Below are 18,570 nucleotides of genomic sequence, written 5' to 3'. Positions count from 1 at the left end.
TAAATAGACAAAACTCAATCATAGTTAGAAAAAAAAGGTATCTAGTAATGAAAGCAAATAAAATATTTTAATGGATCTCAAAGTAAGGAAAAATGCTTTGAATCTGCTTACTGTGATTTTCATTTGTAACTCCTGACTCTAGAACACCCAGACAGGTCTAGAGAGAAGCTACTGGACTAATGACCCACCTTGGGTAAGTTTAGTGGAGATAATTACACATCATGTAGTTATAATTCCACACTTACAAAGTCATATGCTTAGTAAGCTGATAGAGCTGGATGGTAAGAGTTTACAAAAGATAATTATAATTTTCCTTCTGTGAATGACAGTGGTGAAGGGTTGGGTGGGTCAAAAACACTGCAAGGGGGAGGAGGGGAGCTGTCGCCTACACACCTGAGGATAATATGGGGAGAGGGAGAAAATATCTGCATTTTGAGAGCCTGGACTACAACCTGAAAATTTGGCAATGCTTGTTATAAGGTTGTTTCATGAAATAAAATTAGGTATAATATTTTTGGCAAGAAGGGTTAAAATAGCGATGTACTGAATGCACGATCACAAAGGGTAATTTCTCCCTTTTTAACAAACATTTTATAGCAATCTCCTTTAAATATTAAAAACATTCTTTCTGTGATAGGAAATGACAGAGACATTATGAATCTTATGCATACACTTAGCTTCTAAGGCTTGGCGTGGGGAAGGGTACCGGCACTGCTTTTTGTTGTTCTAACTGGCCAGAAGTAAACTGATGAAAAGATTCCGTAAAAATTTCCCTGAAATGACACCAAAATCCAACAGAGGGAAGCAAAGCAGCGTGAGTGTGGAAAGAGCTGTTGAAACGCAAAAGCAGAGTGTAGTGCCGGGACTCTCCTTCTGCAGGGGACTGAGGCCCTTGTGTTTTCTCTCGACAGCTGAGAAAGAGAAAATGGCAGGGCAGGGGGTCTTGCTAGTCAGTATTGACACCATCTGAAGTGGGAAAATTCTGCAGTTACTGATTCTAACAGAGACAGAAGCAGCCTCATCAAGGCCCGACTGCTGCTCTCTCTGTATGTACGGTGGGTGTGCGTGACTTCAACTGGGCTTCTTGCTTCCTGGTCACAGAGTTGTTTCGAAAAGGACAGAAATTTAAATGTTTTCATAGTTACTAGGAATGACTATCAAAAAGAAATCCAGAGATAACCGACTGCCAAAATACTGTAAAATAAACAAAATATTATCTTACATGAAAACACCATAGAAGTGATTCCCAAAACTATGCTTTCTAACTATGCTTCTTAAAGGGGTAACCAAGATTACTTTTTCTGTTCTACTAAATGTTACAAAATGATGGAATATACACCTTCTTTAGATGCACACATCTATTCTTTAGTCATTAGAAGCTGCTTACTTTTGTTGAAAATCCTTGATCAATTTCTTTGCCTTGTTGTATTTCTTCTCCAAGGCCTGATACTGGCTTTGAGTCTCTTTGAGGTGCTCGTTCACGGTGTGGCATAACGTCTGAGCCTCAATCCAGTAACTCTCCAGCTTCAACATTCTCTCTTTATTTTCTTCTATGTTCTGTTGGAGTTGGGTTTTTTCTAGTTCCCACCTCACTTTCTCATTTTCTGCTGCTTGCAGCTGGAGAAAGCAAATGTCAAGATAAGGATAATCTGGGTATTCTGTAACAAAAATCCTTCATGTCTTTATAGTATGTTTTAAGTTAAGTTCTACTGTCACATATACTTAATCATCTAGAACCTTGAGATGAGAAGAGCGAGTCGTATTTGCAGCATTTCAGAAATTATAAAATGGTAGCCTTGAAAACTGAAACGCTTGCCCAAGGTCACACATCTGATAAATAATACAGCCTGGATTTGATTTCAACTCCCATGATCTTTCCATCATACCATGTGGTTTGAAATTCTATGAACAGTAAATAAATAATGTTTTAGAGTCTGACTGATTCTATCCGATGAACTTCAGTGTACTTTCTTTTAGAGTTTCTTTCTTCATATAATTACATATAAAAAAATTAACTAAAAAGCGAAAGGGGGAGAGGCATGCTGAGAAGGAGAGAAGGGCAGAAGTACAGTTTGGCCTAATAGTTATGAGGGGAGGGGGTGTCTCTGGAGTCATTCAGTCTAGAGTTGAATCCCAGCTCTGCCATTATTGTTGGCCTTTAAACCTTAAGCAGCTAATTCAAGTTCTCTAAGACTCCAGTATATTACCTATAAGACAGAACTGTGATGTAACACAACGCCATACTTGGAACCGCTCCTGGCCATAATCTGATAAATGTTAGTTATCTTCACTTCGTTTTTATCCCTTTTAATAATGTGATGGCATCCTTTATTTCAATTGACATGAACATAGTCTGTAGCTCATTATTCTGCTGACAGTGTTCTGAATTTCCAGAGCCTTATAAGCTACAATTTGCATGAAAGTATAAAAGATACTGAAAGTAAAAATATAAATTATTGCTGAATTATTTTAAATCCCTCCTATGAAACAGAAAGGAAGCTTTCTGTGTTTCTGCTTCCAGGGACTCTTAGGAATAAGATAGTAAACTAGTCCAACCCCCTTATTTCTACAGAAATTCAAGTCTGATCTGTTAGGTGAGGGGTCAAAGGTCATTTATTCACAATAACTGACCTTTAAACTAGTGTTTCACCTATTTCACATGCTTCTTTTCAAATTCAAAAGGATGCGGAGTTATTATCAACTAACAATTTTCAAAATCTAAGACATCCCCAAACCATACCACATTCAGCAAATACATATATATGTATATATATGTATATTTTAAACTAAATGCATTGACAAAACAGATTACAAAGTCAAAAATAAAAAAAAAATATTTCAAAATTAGGAATTCAATTTTCAACATGGATATAAAGAGTCATAGTAAAATAAGCTATTATAAATATTACATGCCAATATAATAAAGAACAAAATACAAACTTCTTATTTATAGGATTTTCTAAATTAAATGTTTTTGGTCTAACATATAAGCTTTGTTAAAGCACTTACAATGCACAGGGGAAATCTTTCCCCCTCATTATAACCGACAATTTTTAAAAAGTCTATTCTTCCATTCTGTGCTAAGAAACAATAGCAATTTAAAATAGGACTAGGCTTTTACTGCATCTTTTATTAAGCAATGTTTTGTATTCAAGTTGTTTATTTATCAACCACTACTAATTTAAAAATGATTATTCACAGAGCTTGGCTGACACCATGAATGATGTATAGACATGTTTTGACTAAGGAGCTACAGAGTTATTAGCTGAGAATACCATTTAACCAAAATAGCCCTGCTAATTCATCTCCATTTAAAACACATGGAAAAAACAAAATAAGTGTTCAGCGTGAACAGGAAAACAGATCATTAGTGGTGAGGGAGAAATCATGTCTTAATTTTTAAAGGACCATAAAAACAATAAAGAATATTATTTTAAAAGTAATTCAAAAACATTTTTAAATCTTTGAAATGACATATTCGATAAAATTAGACACAATTCTAGTAATTTACAAGTACCTTATAATTCACCAACTAAACATGCCCTTTTGAATCTTGTATTATTTCATATGTAAACTAAGAATACATACTCCCTTTATCAAGAACTGTTTTTTTCCCACAAATTTAAATAATACAAACTAAACTTGTCTAAAAATTTCCAGGAGCATCTGGCACCTCAAGTCAATTATTCACATATTGTATTAAATTCCATAATAGTTAATTAATAGAACTGGAATTTTTTTCCATGAAAAAGAATGTGTTACATTAAAATACATTGTCTCTGATGAATAAGCTAAAAATAAATAAATGATTAAACCTACTTAAAAGAAGATAAATAAAGAGAGATACAACCTAAGAGCTTGGATGATAACAGTATAATTAGCGGTCAAATGTAATTCGGATGCTAGAACCTTTAACAATATTTAATCTTTGAGGAAATCTCAGAGGGAACCGGCCACATACGTGCAAATATGTAAATATGTATTTTTAAAATACTGTGCTCTTTTCACGGAGGGAGTATGGTGGCACTTGCCCCCTCGGGGTAGGTGTTCTCGCTGGCAGGTTTGTCTACCTATCTAACAGTGGAAATGAACCTCTCACATCTGTACTCTTTCAAATGCACAGGAACAAATCCTTTAGTCCCAGGGTTGAATGTAGTCATAGCATCCAAAGTTTCAAAAGCACAATTCAAACACCATTTAATGGTGCTTACCTTGGTCTTCAATTTTTGAATCTCTGCTTCTGTAACTGCATGTTTGATTTGCAACTGAAAATTGAAAAGAAAGAAAAAAATCTGAACTAAGAGAGTGTATCTATATTTTTTAAGCCTCAGCGGCCAGAAGAATACCTTATCACACAGCAGAAGGCCTAGAAAAGCGCTGCAATGCAGCAGGTTGTAAATTAAAATGTCTGGTGTGTAAAATGACTCACTAGGTGCAAACTAACGAAACACAGGGTTTATGGCCCACATTCCCTAACAGATTAGGTTACGAATTTAACTGCTCGGGGACCAAAGAAAAGAAAACACATTTTCTAGCCCCCTTTGCAGCTCTTCCTTTCCGATCTGAGTGTCAAGGAATTGTCTTGGTGCGGAGAGTCTTGTGGATGTCACAGTTCAAGCAGGCAAGTCGGCCCGAGGCCGGGTGAAGATCCGATTCCAAATCTGGAAGAAAGATGGCGCTATGGTCCCGCGAGCCACACGCACAGAAGGCCGAGCAGCTCCCACACCGCTCTGGCTGGCAGCTGTGAGGCGGTAGACGACGGTGCCGCGCGGTTCCACAGCGACATCGGTGATTTTTTTTTTTTTTTTTTTTTTGATTGCTGGAAAGGTAGAGATCCAGATTTCACTCCTCCGAAAACCGACTCGTACTGAGGAACCCACACCCCCAAAAGCTTTGGCTACATCAGCATGAGAACCACCATTTACATTTGTTTTGCTTCTCCCCTCCCCCCACTTCGTTTTCTCTGTAAGGGTGAGAAGAACAAACGAAATATTTATTTCTTTAAGGAATAAAGAAATGCACCAAAATTTACGAAAAAAAAAATTCATGGGTTGAAAGTCTTTTTTTCTGAAATCCTCGAGGCCAGATGATTTTGGAATTCAGAATTCTCCCACTTTCAGAAAGGCAGTAAGCTGCATTTTCCATAAATTGCATATTGTTCACAACTTGGTCTGTGGAGGCAGTCTGGGATCAAATACACGAATATTTTTGCCACCAAACATAGGTATTTCTCATTAAGTGTGGTATACAATAGCATCCTGTCTGTTTCAGTCAGGTTTACTACAAATGAGTTAAACTTGCCACAAAATTATTTAAAAAAATTTTTTTTAATGTTTATTTATTCTTGAGACAGAGACAGAGCGTGAACAGGGGAAGGACAGAGAGAGAGGGAGACACAGAATCTGAAACAGGCTTCGGGCTCTGAGCTGTCAGCACAGAGCCCGACGCAGGGCTCGAACCCACGAACTGTGAGATCATGACCTGAGCCGAAGTCCGACGCTTAACCGACTGAGCCACCCAGGTGCCCCAACCCACAAAATTATTTTAAACAGTTTTCAGAGCATTTTGGATTTAGAATTGTACCAGAAGGACTGTAAATGTCTAATATCAAATATCAAATACATAATCATATCAAATACATCTAAGGTTTTGTTACCAGAAAAAGCGAGTCAGTTGATGGAGGGATAGAAACGTGCACCTTCGAGGTCACGACACCTCATAAACCTCAGCTCTCTTTGGTGTGTAACTTGCATTTTCCTAGTTTTCACCCAGCTAGTAGGGCATATGGGAAGGATGGAGAGGGATGCTCCTTCCTCGGGTCTCCTGTTATATTGAAGTCCCTAAGGTCTACACTGCTATAGCTCTGTCACTGCTCTCCATCTTGGGGGAGATCTGATCTCCGGATCTGAAGACTCCTGCAGTCTTGTCCATGTGGCTCTTGCTCCTCTCATCCTTATTGGTTCGTAGGGGCTTCTGTGCACCAACAGTCTCTAAAGAGGAAGGATTCTCTGTGCTGCAGTCATTCTTTTAGGAGGCCCCAAACAGGCAGTCCTAGCTCTCTCAGTTTCTCTCCACAGACCTAGTGGCACAATGCTCAACCTACCAACCTTTAGGAGTTGCTCAGAGCAACAACGTGCCTAGCAAGTGCTGCTCCAAAATCATGGCAACTCCCTTCCACCTTGCTCATGAGGTCTGAGCTTACCCAAAGTCCTAGCCTGGATGAATCTCTCAGGACCTGACAGTGTCAGGCAGCCCAGCTCAAACGCTCAGATACTCCAGTGGATACTCCAGCTATGAGCCCTACAGGGAACAATGCCACTGCAGAATCACCGATGCTTATATTTCTGGACTCCCTTTAAGATGTGGAAAGCTAAGGGGTGTAGCTACAAACTGACATTGTTGCCGTGAACTGCTGTTAAAACCACAACTAAGAACTTAGATCTCTGGTTCCTGATCCAGTGTCATTTTCCTTAGAAAATAGGATTAATTCAGTATCCATTTATTGAAGAGCTTCTATGCTACGAGGATAACTCTTTCCCCTTCTAATAAATATTAGTGCTAATCTCCCTCACCAATATTAACTAAAAACCAGAAGTAGCAAAATACTTAGATATTAGACATGCCTCACGCTATCAGAATTCTTTTCCACGGAGATCTTATACTTCAGTGTGCACACATGGGCATCCAGGAAATCCATGTGTCTAGGTGATTTTGAAGGATCTGCAATTGTTAGTGACAAGAACAACTCCTTGATCTTTCTACCGTGGCCAAGCGTGAAGAGTAGTTAAGTTAGACTGCTGGGATTCGTCTCAGGCCTACCATGAACTAGCTACCTGATGCTGGAAAATCACCGAACCTCTCTCACCTTCATTTTCCTCAGCTGGAAAATGCAGTTCCTCATAGGTCATAACCTTCTTATTGGAAGATTAAATGAGATAACCCATGCAAAGCTTTTAGCACAGTGGTTACAAGAGAATAAGACCTCCACAGTGATCCGAGACTAAGACAAGCGTGATTTTAAGAACCTAGTTTTTTTTTTAATTACCCCAACACCAGTTCTTCGTTAAAAGTGCTAAAAGCTACAAAATGTCACACCTGAAATAAAACAAATACCTCTGGTTCTGTTTGAAGAGTAGCAAGAAATCAAAGGGGCAGATTTTACGACAAACACCGCAACCATGGGGAAGTGCCAGATTTTATTTTCTCAGTGGTTAAACTCCCTTCCGCGTAGGGTAACCAAGTATATGGCATGCAACTTTGGGACTCTGGATTTTCTTTGTTCAGATTGTTGTGACCGCTAGTAAACTGCTTCCCTGGGGCCTCGCTTCCCATATGAAAAATGAACATTTTTCATTTTCCCAAGGCTAGATGGGAAGAAGTCCAAGGCCCTTGCAAATACTACAGGTGTGACATTTACGAAATGAAAGAGCCTGGAGATGGTTGTCATGGTTGCAGAGTCTAGTAATTCTTGTCTCAAGTGAGTATTTTTATTCCTATGAATGCATATGCTAGCTTAATCCACTGGTGTGCAGGACAAACCCAGGTAAAACTGTGAACAGCCAGGTTGATCTCTGGCTACCCCACCCTCCCATCTCACCAAAACAGATTGACAGAAGAGAGTACAACTCATTACCAATAAAGTGAGAACACTGACTAAAGCTTGCACTGTTACTGAGTACAGTCGAATTCTTTCGATACAGGAAAGCGGAACGAAGTCTGTAAATTCAGACATCATTCAGCAGATGGACAAAAGTTTTAGTGCAATGTTTTCTTAGTATTCACAAGGCCTAAAATTATAAAGGTGATTATTTTAAGCCTGTATGTGTATTAAGAGAATTTCTGCAAGTCCATCTCTATTAACAGGAAAAGCATGAAGAACAAACTAATTGAACTTTCATTTTTATACAGGAAGAAACTGTGGTCAGTAGCACAAGCTGCAGAGCTAGTCAGTGTCAAGGCCAGGCTTTGTACATTTTAGTCCACGGTTCTTTCCACTGAATTTCTTACATTTGTGGGACCCCTTATCTGTTTTATTGTTGTAAATAACAAAAGGGAAGGAGGACAGGCACTGTCCACCTCATTGTTCAGATGGGGTCAGAGGCTCGGAGGCTCAAAGAAGTTAAGTGGCTTCTTCAAGTTCCCAGTAGAAGCAGGTGCTGGGGTGGAAAATATCTCAGGTCTGACTCTCCCTACTTGTCTTTCCCCTTTCATCAGGTACCTAATCAGCTTTGGGATACACTTTTCATTTAATCTTCACAGAAACTCTGAGGCTTGTGTCATCACTGTGACCTCCCAGTTGAGAAAGTACTACTCCAGCTGGAAACCATGGATCACTGCTGGTAGTCTCTGAGTGTTCTGACAGGAAATACAAAAATGGTGCTTAATCAGCTGCTGTGATTATTCATGGAACTTAGGAAGAAACAGCTCTCTCATTATTCAACTAGCATTTACTTAATGAGACGATGTGCTGGGCTAGTCTCTGAGGACACAAGAACATGACACAGAATCTACTCTCAAAACACTGTAGGGAGACTAATAAACACGACCTCCTGAGAGCAGTTCCCAGGTCACTCTGAGAGAAACATCACAGGGATCCTGCTCCGGGATGGCCTGATCAATCTTTTATTCCCATAGCCAGGTCACATGACCTTAGGCTTTGGCCTGTTTGTCTTATCCCCACTTTGGCACATGGGCAGGATGAGACCGAGATACCTCCGTTTCATGGACAGAGGAAGAGAAAACCGCTTTTCAAAGAGATGAAGTGACTTGACAAAAGAAGCACAGTTGGTGGACAGCGGTGTTTCCTTATTCTTGAGCAGGTCTCTCTCCACGCGCTTAATAACCTTTCCAAAAGACAGGTCCAGGGGTTTGTCCATCACTGCCTGAGACTGGTCAGGCTGACTGACTGGAGGGACAGGAAGTCAACACGGCTGGTTAACAGAAACCCAGCCTGAAACACCTGTTGGAATTCTGGGGCTTCGGAGAATCTAGGTTTGGAGAAAACACTTGGGAAGCGAGGATATCAGTAAAAAGAAAAGGTGAAGGACTGCAGATCAGTGTCTTAGCTTACAAGACCAATCTCATCTCTTCTGTCATCTTTTAACATGAATACCGTGGAAGTCACAAATAAACATATGCGTCCTACAGAGAACAGTAGCTCTTATATAACATTCTGCAGGGGTACCTGCTGTGTATATTTTGTTTCTTTCTTTCAAAAAGATGAATCCAGAGCATGAACCATATCACTGAATCAATATAATTTGAATATAATTGTGCTAGAAATAGAAACATCCTCATACAGAAATAGAAATGGTAAGACTAAACTTCTGTGCTTTCTTTACCTATCCTGTGTAAGAACAGAAAACATTTTTCTTTAAAAAGTGGAAAATACTATATTTGCAGCAAAGATTTTAAGGCATCTCTAGTGCTAGAGATTTTATAATCAGATGACAGCAATATTCTCTGCTCTTATTTTACAAGGGTGAGACAATAAGTGATATTTGCACAGTACTTTATAAGTGTGGTTTCAGCACCAGAATCAAAATTTTTAGAATTATCTTTGTAATTATTTGATTGAAGTCTCTCTTATCTATGCCAGGCTAGGCTCCACAAAGGAAGGAATGAGAGCTGTTTTCGCCTATACTTGAGTGCTATTAGAATGAAACTATGCCATATTCTTTTATAATTTCTGCTCTAAGCTTTACATATGGTACCTATCTTTACTTTAACAAGTGTTTTCTCAGGGAAAAGCTGATGCAAAATTAGCTGAAGTTGGGTGATTGAATAGTATAATAATCCAATCTGAACGACAACACTAATTGCAGCATATGTAGCATAGGGTGAGCTACTCCAACAAGCTCACTCTCCGAGTAGGTATTCATAAACTAGTTATTAATGATGTAGGTGAAAATGGATGTAGGTGAAAGCATGTAATTACAGTTTCTTTTTAAATAAATATCTGTTGGCTACTAAGTAAACTATTTTATATAAAGTATTTTATAGTTTCTCTACATGATAATGGAAAGTTCCATAAAGATAACTTTATATTATTATCTAATGCATTTACAACTTTCTCTAGATTATTTTTCATACATTCTCTGTGCCTTAAATAAAGTGAAATAGTACAATATTTAGACTCCAATTTTTCCCTCAAGACTCCCATGACTTCTGAGGAGGAATGTGAAGGAAAACACTGGACAAGGAGTTTAAATGTCTCCTGACCAGCAGTTTCTGATTCAGCGCCTTCCTTCTTCCCACTAAATTTCCAGTGAAATACATTAAACAAAAGAAAAACTCACAGCTTCAAGTGGACACTAAACCTAAAAACATCTGGTACTAGAATATGAAAGAGTCACAAAGCTGAATTTAGAAAAACTTATCCAAGCTTCCATCCAGAGGAAGGAAGATGGTTTGTCCATCCTCAATGACTGCTGGAGATCCGGAGTCCATCCAATGAGAAAGTTGGGCAACCTCTACTGCCTTTCCCAGGAATCATCCTCAGACAAGGTTTGCCAACTCTCTCAGTATTCCACATCCATTCAGAAAGCAACTACTAGAATAGGAAGAGAATGCAGGAAGGTGGCTGAAGAGTGGCACGCTGCATATGCATGCTCCAAAGTGGAGCAGTACAGATAGAGGTGGTCAAGTAAGCATTTTGAGAGCAGGGAATAATCTTTTTTTCCTTTAACTTAGAAAACTGAGTGGCAAGATTTAGAAATATCTCACCTAAACTCAGAGAACTACATTAGATGATAGACCGCCAGAAAATAGCAACCAGACCAGAAACTAGGCACAAGGCACACAGATATGTCCTCTTGATGTGGGACTAGAAATGAGATGCATAATTTTTTTTAAGTTATTTATTTATTTTGAGAAAGACAGCATGTGAGTATACGCAAGCAAGTGGGGGAGGGGTAGAGGGAGAGGGAGAGAATCCCAAGCAGGCTCTGCACTGTCAGCAAGGGGACTGATGTGGGGCTTGAACCCAGGAACCGTGAGATCATAACCTGAGCTGAAACCAAGAGTCAGACACTTAACCAAGTGAGCCACCCAAGTGCCCCTGGATGCCTAATTTAAAGAAGTAGATGGCTGCTGACTATACAGAAAGGCTTTTGTCTCATTTCCAGATAAATAGAGGAGAAAAAGGCAAACTTGATACTACTACTAAATATTTCAAGTGCAGGTAGAGAGAATATCAACTTGAAAACTCAAATAAGTAAGTAAACTGGAAGAATGATGTATCCCGTAAGTAAAAATATTTTAAGGTAACTCTCTAGAATACTGGGTTGGAGAGAAAGTGAAAAACCATGAGGAATGGATGGAGAATAAGGAAACCAAAAATGTAGTAAGAGAATTAAGTCATGTTAGAAATGCTAAAATGCATAAAGGAATTTGAAGTAAAAAGCATATTTAATGCTACAGAAAACTGAATCATTGATATGAGAGAACACATTTGAGAACAACCTCAGACAGAAAAAAAAAGAAAAGAAAATATGAACAAGATAATTAATATAGAACACAAAATGTTTCTAGAAAAGAAACAGCAACAGAGAAAAAATAACAGAACTAAAGAAAATATTAATCAACTAAAACCAAACCAAAACACAAACATAAAACAAGGAAAGCAGATTAAGAGGAAAAAAAAAATCAATGAAAGAAGGCCTATTTCTAAGAAATTATGATAAAAATTTAAAGTACAAGGCAGGGGCGCCTGGGTGGCGCAGTCGGTTAAGCATCCGACTTCAGCCAGGTCACGATCTCGCAGTCCGTGAGTTCGAGCCCCGCGTCGGGCTCTGGGCTGATGGCTCAGACCCTGGAGCCTGTTTCCGATTCTGTGTCTCCCTCTCTCTCTGCCCCTCCCCTGTTCATGCTCTGTCTCTCTCTGTCCCCAAAATAAATAAACGTTGAAAAAAAAATTAAAAAAAAATAAATAAAAAAATAAAGTACAAGGCTAAAATAATACAAGCATCCAAATGCCAGATTGGTGTTACACTTTCCCTTTACAATATGCAATGCTAACTCAAAATAATGAAGCCTGCACTACAACACTGTCAGGAAAAAAATGTTGTGAAGCAAAATATTAAGCCTAACTAATTATCATTTCTATGTCATAACAATTAGATTTTTTCCATTCTCAGTATGGGAAGCTCATGAAAGCTATACCTGCATAAATACTTAATAAATTACTTAAGGATATACTCTGAGAAATGAGAAATTCTGATGTAAAGAGACTATGAGTTGAAACCAAGTAAGCTAAGAGTGTAACTATTTGTTGTATGTATCATTATAAAGCTAATTGAAAATATGTAAGTTTTTAAAATGTGACAATTATATTTCAATAACAATCTTGTCTTAGAAACCAATACTGTATCAAAAATATTAAAATTGTATTGTTTTAGAACACTCAAAGGGTAGTTTTCTTCTTAATTTTGAAAATCATACAAATAGAGATTTTTTTAAAACTTGAAGATAATCCTTCCTAAAAATCAATAAACATAAAGGAAACATAAAGCATAAATGAGATGAGATAAATTAAACTTTGATAATTATAACAAATAATTTAAATTGCTAAAGTTTCTTATTAAAAGAGCAGACTCCAAGATAACATTTTCAAAATTTACAATAAAACAAAGTACTTCAATTAAATTTACATGACAAAAGTACACATGTACATAAAAGTATGTTTATCCAGCAACTACAAACAAAAGTAGATTAGTAACATCAAACAAAGAATACTTAAACACAAAAAAACCTTTGAGTCATATTTTATGTGCTTTCAACATAACATTAACATAGATAATCAAAGCTATTAGGCACAGAACATAATGAGGTGTAGTTTTACTATATGGGTCTCAATTTACTAGGTTAAATAGGAAAAATGACAAGGATACAGAGGGTAGAAAACACAATATTACTTTTATCACAAATATGCATATCAATCTATAACAAAAGCACCACTTTTTAACAAAAATCAAAACTTGTAGACAATATTATCTAACAATGTAATGAAACATTGGATTAATAATAAAAAGTTACAAATTAAAACCTGTTTCCTCAATTATTTAAAAAGAGAAAATAAAAACAATAAAAATAAAAAATATAGACTATTTGCAAAATGATGGCAACAAGAAGAATGCACACTGAAGCTGAAAGATGTTGCCAAAGACTTAGCTAAACAAAGAAGGATCCATAGTTTTAAGTGCTTTCATGTTTGAACAATTAAGTATTAAAGTAAATTCAAAATTTATTGTCAGAAGTTAGAATAAGAGAAATCAGACATTCCGAAGGATAACAGAATGATGGAATTAATAAAAAAATAAAGGTAAAATGACTGAATTAGGTAGGGGCAAAATGGCCAGGGTAGTGCAACATCACACACTAACAAAAGCTATTTGCTGCCTTTCCTGGATGCAACTTTGAAGATGCCAAAAAAAAAAAAAAAAAAAAAAAAAAGGAGACTTGATAGGTGTCAGGGTCTCATTCATCAATTAACAAAAAAACTTGTAAGAAACACTTAAGAAACAGAAAACAGGTGTTTCCAGATGTGTTTGGAAAAAATGGGTATGAAGCAAGAAAGTGTCTATAACCAGGAATGGGAGACAGCAATCTAATTAATCTTTAATCTTATACATATGACCTGGGTAAACCTGCATCTGCAAATAAAGCAGGGACACTTTATTCCATTCTTCTGAAGTTTAGACACCCTGGCCACTAACTTAACCTTTGGTGCCATGTGGTAAAGTAGTAGCACCAGGATAATGGTGAATTAACATCAGGATAACACTGAAATCCCATTACAGTTAGGAAGAAGTGTAAGTGAGGTGGAACTAATTACTTTGTAAAAGGCATGCCTATAAACATAGGTAACTAAAACTCCTGAAATACAAAAAAAATTGAAGAGAGAAGGAAAGGCAGAGGAGAGTACGCTATGGCTATTATTTTGTTAAATGGGAGGCACAGCTACTGATCTGCATTCTATGTTACTAGAGGAAAATAACCTATGACTGAGTCAAAACTACTCATGTGTAATCTCTAGAACAGAATGAAAATGTAGAACTTTTAAGTAACAGATAAAAATTTGATGTATGTGTAATAGCAAGTAGGTAAAGATAAAAAAGAAACAAGAAGAAAGTATGAAAATTGAAAAACATAAAATAAGGTGGCGGCTCTAAGTTCTAATATTAAAGTGATTACAGTAAATGTAAATGGGTTAAACTCATGAATTAACTGACAAAGACTCCCACAGTAATATTAAGAGTAAGATTTAAGAATAGGTTGGCTAAAGGAAACACATTTTAACAAAAGGGTATGAAATGGCTAAAACAAAGATAGAAAAAATAGATGCTGTGAAGCAAATATGATGCAAGAGAAAGGCAGTGTTGAATTTTTACTATCAGACAAATAAAATTTGGGGTAAAATGCATCATAAGGGACAAAACAGATGTTACAATAAATCACAAAGTTGTAACGATCCTGATCATATATGTAGCTAATATCAAAGATTTAAAATATGTGAAACCACAACTGATAGAATTATAGGAAGGAAAAATAACTATAGTTTGTGATTTTAACATGTGCTTTTCAGAATTTGTAGATCAAGCAGACAAATCTAAGCCATGCTACAGAGAAGAAATGTATATTTCTACTATTAATAATATTTACATAAATGAAAAGCATATAAATTCCATACCCAAGCACAGAATACTTGTTTTTTTGCATACATGAGGACTATTTAAACAAACTGTTTATGAATTAAGCTACAAAAGAAGTCTTGAGAATTCTAAGTAGCTATCATATGGAACATGTTTTCTGACCAGAATGTGATAAAGTTAGAACCTGATAACAAAAGGAGAACAAAACAAAGTTACATATGTCTGGAAAGTAAAATATACCACTAAATCATTCTTATATTAAAGAGGAAACCCCTCTTTTATATTAAAGTATTAAAGAGAAATTACATCTAAATGACAATGGCATTCTAAATGTAAAAAAATTGGAACATGTAACTAAAAATGAATATTTAAAGTATAGCTTTAAATATATTTATCAGAATGCAAGAGTTATCAAAAATAGAGTACTAACTACAATTGATCAATACCAAAACAAGAAAGAAGGGCAAAAATAAGATACTGGTAGGAAATAACAAAATAAGTATTTTTAATTAAAAAATTAGGCATGTAAAGGCAAACAAGATAGATAAAAATTCTAGATAAAACAACTAAGAAAAATATTCAAATAAAAAAGAAGAAAATAAGAATAATTATAGATATTAAAGATTTCAGTACTTAAGAAGTATATTGTAGATCAAAATGTTAGAAAATATGAATGCCAGAGGAAATATATAAAATTCTTGAGAGATGCAAAATACCAAAACTGGCCCAAGAAAAACTTGAAACCTTGAAGACAGTAATGGCTATTATTATAAAAGGTTTTTAAAATCTTCCTCCACAAAGGCACAGATGGTTTTATAGCTGAATAATAACAAACTTTCAGGGAACAGAAATTAGTTTTATGCAAGTCATTAAGTCTATCTTATAAAAGTCATTTCTAAAAATAGAGAAATTGAGAAAACTTCTTAACTTATATTGAAGCTAATAGAGAACCTTTGTGGCAGCTTTTGATTAATCCACTCTAGTTAAGATCTTCTGTTACTTATAGCTTGTGTAACTAATAGAGGGTATGATAAAATATTAGAGAGGGCCAGAAAAAAAAGACTTCAATTAAACAGATACATTACATAAATGTGGATTAAAAGAGTCAATGTGATAAAAATGCCAGCTCTCTGCAAGTTAATTTAGTAGTTTAATGTAATTACAATAAAAATGCAAAGAAGTTTTTCCAAGGGAACTAATAAAGTGATTCAAATGTTTTCTTGAATAGGTTGAACACTACCAGAATTTTGAAGAGTTAGATGAATCTGATTTACTCCATCAAAATTCAATATATATTCTAACAGCATTGTACCAAAGAATGAGAAAACAGAACTGATTATAAGGCCAAAAGTAGTCCAGAGTGCAAAGGCACCAATTCTGTGGATAATAATGCTGGCCTTCCAAGCAGAGGGAAATGCATAAATGAGTGTTGAATAAAAGTGCCAGCTATCTTGTCAACTACTTGGAGAAATTAAATTAGGTGCCTGTCTTGAATTATACAAATTATGGTGTATGCTTTATACCACTGATTCACCAAATATTTAACCACTAATTATATATGAAGAAATATGTGAAAACCTACAAGAGCAAGCAAAAACAGAGGAGCATAGAGGCTGGTAGAAGATAGGAAATTGGCCAAAAGTAGGACTGATTGAGATAATGTCAGTCTAATACGTTTTGCTCAAAGAGTACAGCATGTGCTTCTGTTTGATATAATGTAATCGAGAGAACTCTCTGTAACCGAAGACTTTGTATAGACTCCAATACACATGACTCTCCACCTCCACCCCATTTGTATGGAATCTTGTGAAAAATATCTAGTGCTGTAAATTACTTGGACATTTATGTTAATCACACAAAGAAACTTAAAACTGTGAGAGTGGCAGTGTACAAGACACAAATGCTGAGATGGAATGCCACACAGCTGATATTCAGTGGCCATCTCCTGAAGAAATGAATATATTAATCTGTTAAATATATCACAAAAAAGAATACAAGAATTAGAGGTGAAACAATGTGGTATTTCCTTAATCTTGAGGTGAGGACAAACCTCCAATTCTTAAGAACCAAAATTAAAACAAAACTACAGATTCAGTTACTCAAGCTAAAAATAAATCAGCTGTGTTACACAGAATGGGTCCAGATTATGCAGTGGCATACACCAAAGTCAGCACTCATTTTCCGTAAAAAGCCAGATATCAAATAATTTAGGATTTGCAGGCCACATGGTCTCTGTGTAACTCCTTAAGTTGGCTATTATAGCCTGAAAACAGCCACAAACAATAAATAAATAGATGTCCATGGCAGTGTTGAATAAAACTTTATTTACAACACAAGGCAGTGGGCTAGATTTGGCCAATAGGTCATAGTTCACCAACCCCTAGGTCTAGATCATGCGGTTGTCTGCACAATGGTGTACACACCTCAAACAATATTTACAGAGCATTGACTCCTTGGCTCAACTCAGAAAGTGGGAGATATAACCTTCCATATACTATTTCTGCTTTTTATACTCTTTAGCTCCCATAAAAGAATGTGGACCCAACTTCCAGCTCAATCATCTACCAAAAAGTAGGGCCACACTCAATTGGCAACATGGGTAAGCTATATTACAGGCCTTTGCCCAGATATACTACCTTGATTTCACTGCCTCAAACCTGGATTGAGAGTTACAACATTCCCGAAGATGTTTTTTAAAGAACAAGTGGTCCATCTATACTTCTAGATAATCTGTATTCTTGGGCCAAATCGGAGTTTCAGAGAAAGAGGTCCCTAGATTACCTCTTTTTCCCACTCAGCCGCTTCCAGCAGCACTTTCTTTTTCTGCATTGCTCTTTGAAGGTATCAGTTAATTTAGAAACCCTTTGTAAGAATTGGCCCTAAGATAGGCATTGCTACTCCTAATGTAAAGGAGTATTGTGATCATTATAGAATAGTGTACTTCATTTGTCACCAAGGTGTTTGTATCTGATTTAGAACTAGGAACAGTCATAAATCATCTGGAAAACCCATATATTTTGCCTCAAGGACTCTGTGTACTATACAAATGGAAATGGTTCAACCTGACAAATAATAATAGGTGGAAGAGAAATGGGCACTCTCAACACACTGGGTGGCATAAATAAATTTCTGTGTCACTGAGAAAAGCCATTTTGGTGGCAACTTGGTATTAAGTACCACAAGTTCCCAAAATACTGATATTCTTTGATTGAATAATTCCACTGTGAGAAATTATCCTAAGGATAAGTACAAAAATATTTATTGCAGTGTAACTTTTAATAATAATAACATTTTTAAACTCAAAACAAAGGAAATGTTACAAGACAAAAATTAAGTAGATCAGTAAGAGATCCATATAGTGAATAAACATCATTTATGGATGAATATTTGATGACATGGGAAAATCCTAATAATGCAATTATAAGTATCAGGAGTAGGAATTTAACATAGTATATACTGTATAATCATAAATACCACAAAATTGGGATCATGAATGATTTTTTTTTTGGTGTTTATACAACTGTGCATTTTCCAAAATTCTATAATAAACCTAAGGGCTTTTTTTTCTGAACAAAAATTTACATTTTATTTAAAAAAAACTTTTAATGTCTTTTTTATTTTTGAGAGACAGACACAGCACGAGTGGGGGAGGGGCAGAGAGAGAGGGAGACACTGAGTCTGAAGCGGGATCCAGGCTCCAAGCTGTCAGCACAGAGCCTGACGTGAGACTTGAACCCATGAACTGTGAGATCATGACCTGAGTTGAAGTCTGACGCTTAACTGACTGAGCCACCCAGGCACCCCAAAAGTTTACATTTTAAAAGTACATTCACTTTGTTATTAGTCTCACAAGTATAAATTTATCATAAGGAATTAAAAAGGTAAGTCAATATATAGGACACGGATAGGTATAACATCA

At 36.3% G+C, this 18,570-nt stretch overlaps 1 protein-coding gene across 22 annotated transcripts in view; it reads right to left on the bottom strand.

Moving 5' to 3' along the window:
* Positions 1 to 18,570, bottom strand: part of PPP1R9A (protein phosphatase 1 regulatory subunit 9A) — a 323,281-nt gene that overhangs the window by 51,714 nt on the left and 252,997 nt on the right. For all 22 annotated transcript variants that reach the window (XM_045052398.1, XM_045052388.1, XM_045052389.1 and 19 more), the window contains 2 exons: positions 4,212 to 4,265; positions 1,388 to 1,617 (listed from right to left, as the gene is read on the bottom strand). In XM_045052398.1, the coding sequence (XP_044908333.1) occupies positions 1,388 to 1,617; positions 4,212 to 4,265 (284 nt within the window). The remainder of the gene's footprint in view (positions 1 to 1,387; positions 1,618 to 4,211; positions 4,266 to 18,570) is intronic.

The sequence above is a fragment of the Felis catus genome, chromosome A2 (assembly GCF_018350175.1).
Source record: "Felis catus isolate Fca126 chromosome A2, F.catus_Fca126_mat1.0, whole genome shotgun sequence".
Classification (NCBI taxonomy): Eukaryota; Metazoa; Chordata; class Mammalia; order Carnivora; family Felidae; genus Felis; species Felis catus.
This window is presented reverse-complemented; position numbering and strand designations above follow the sequence as displayed.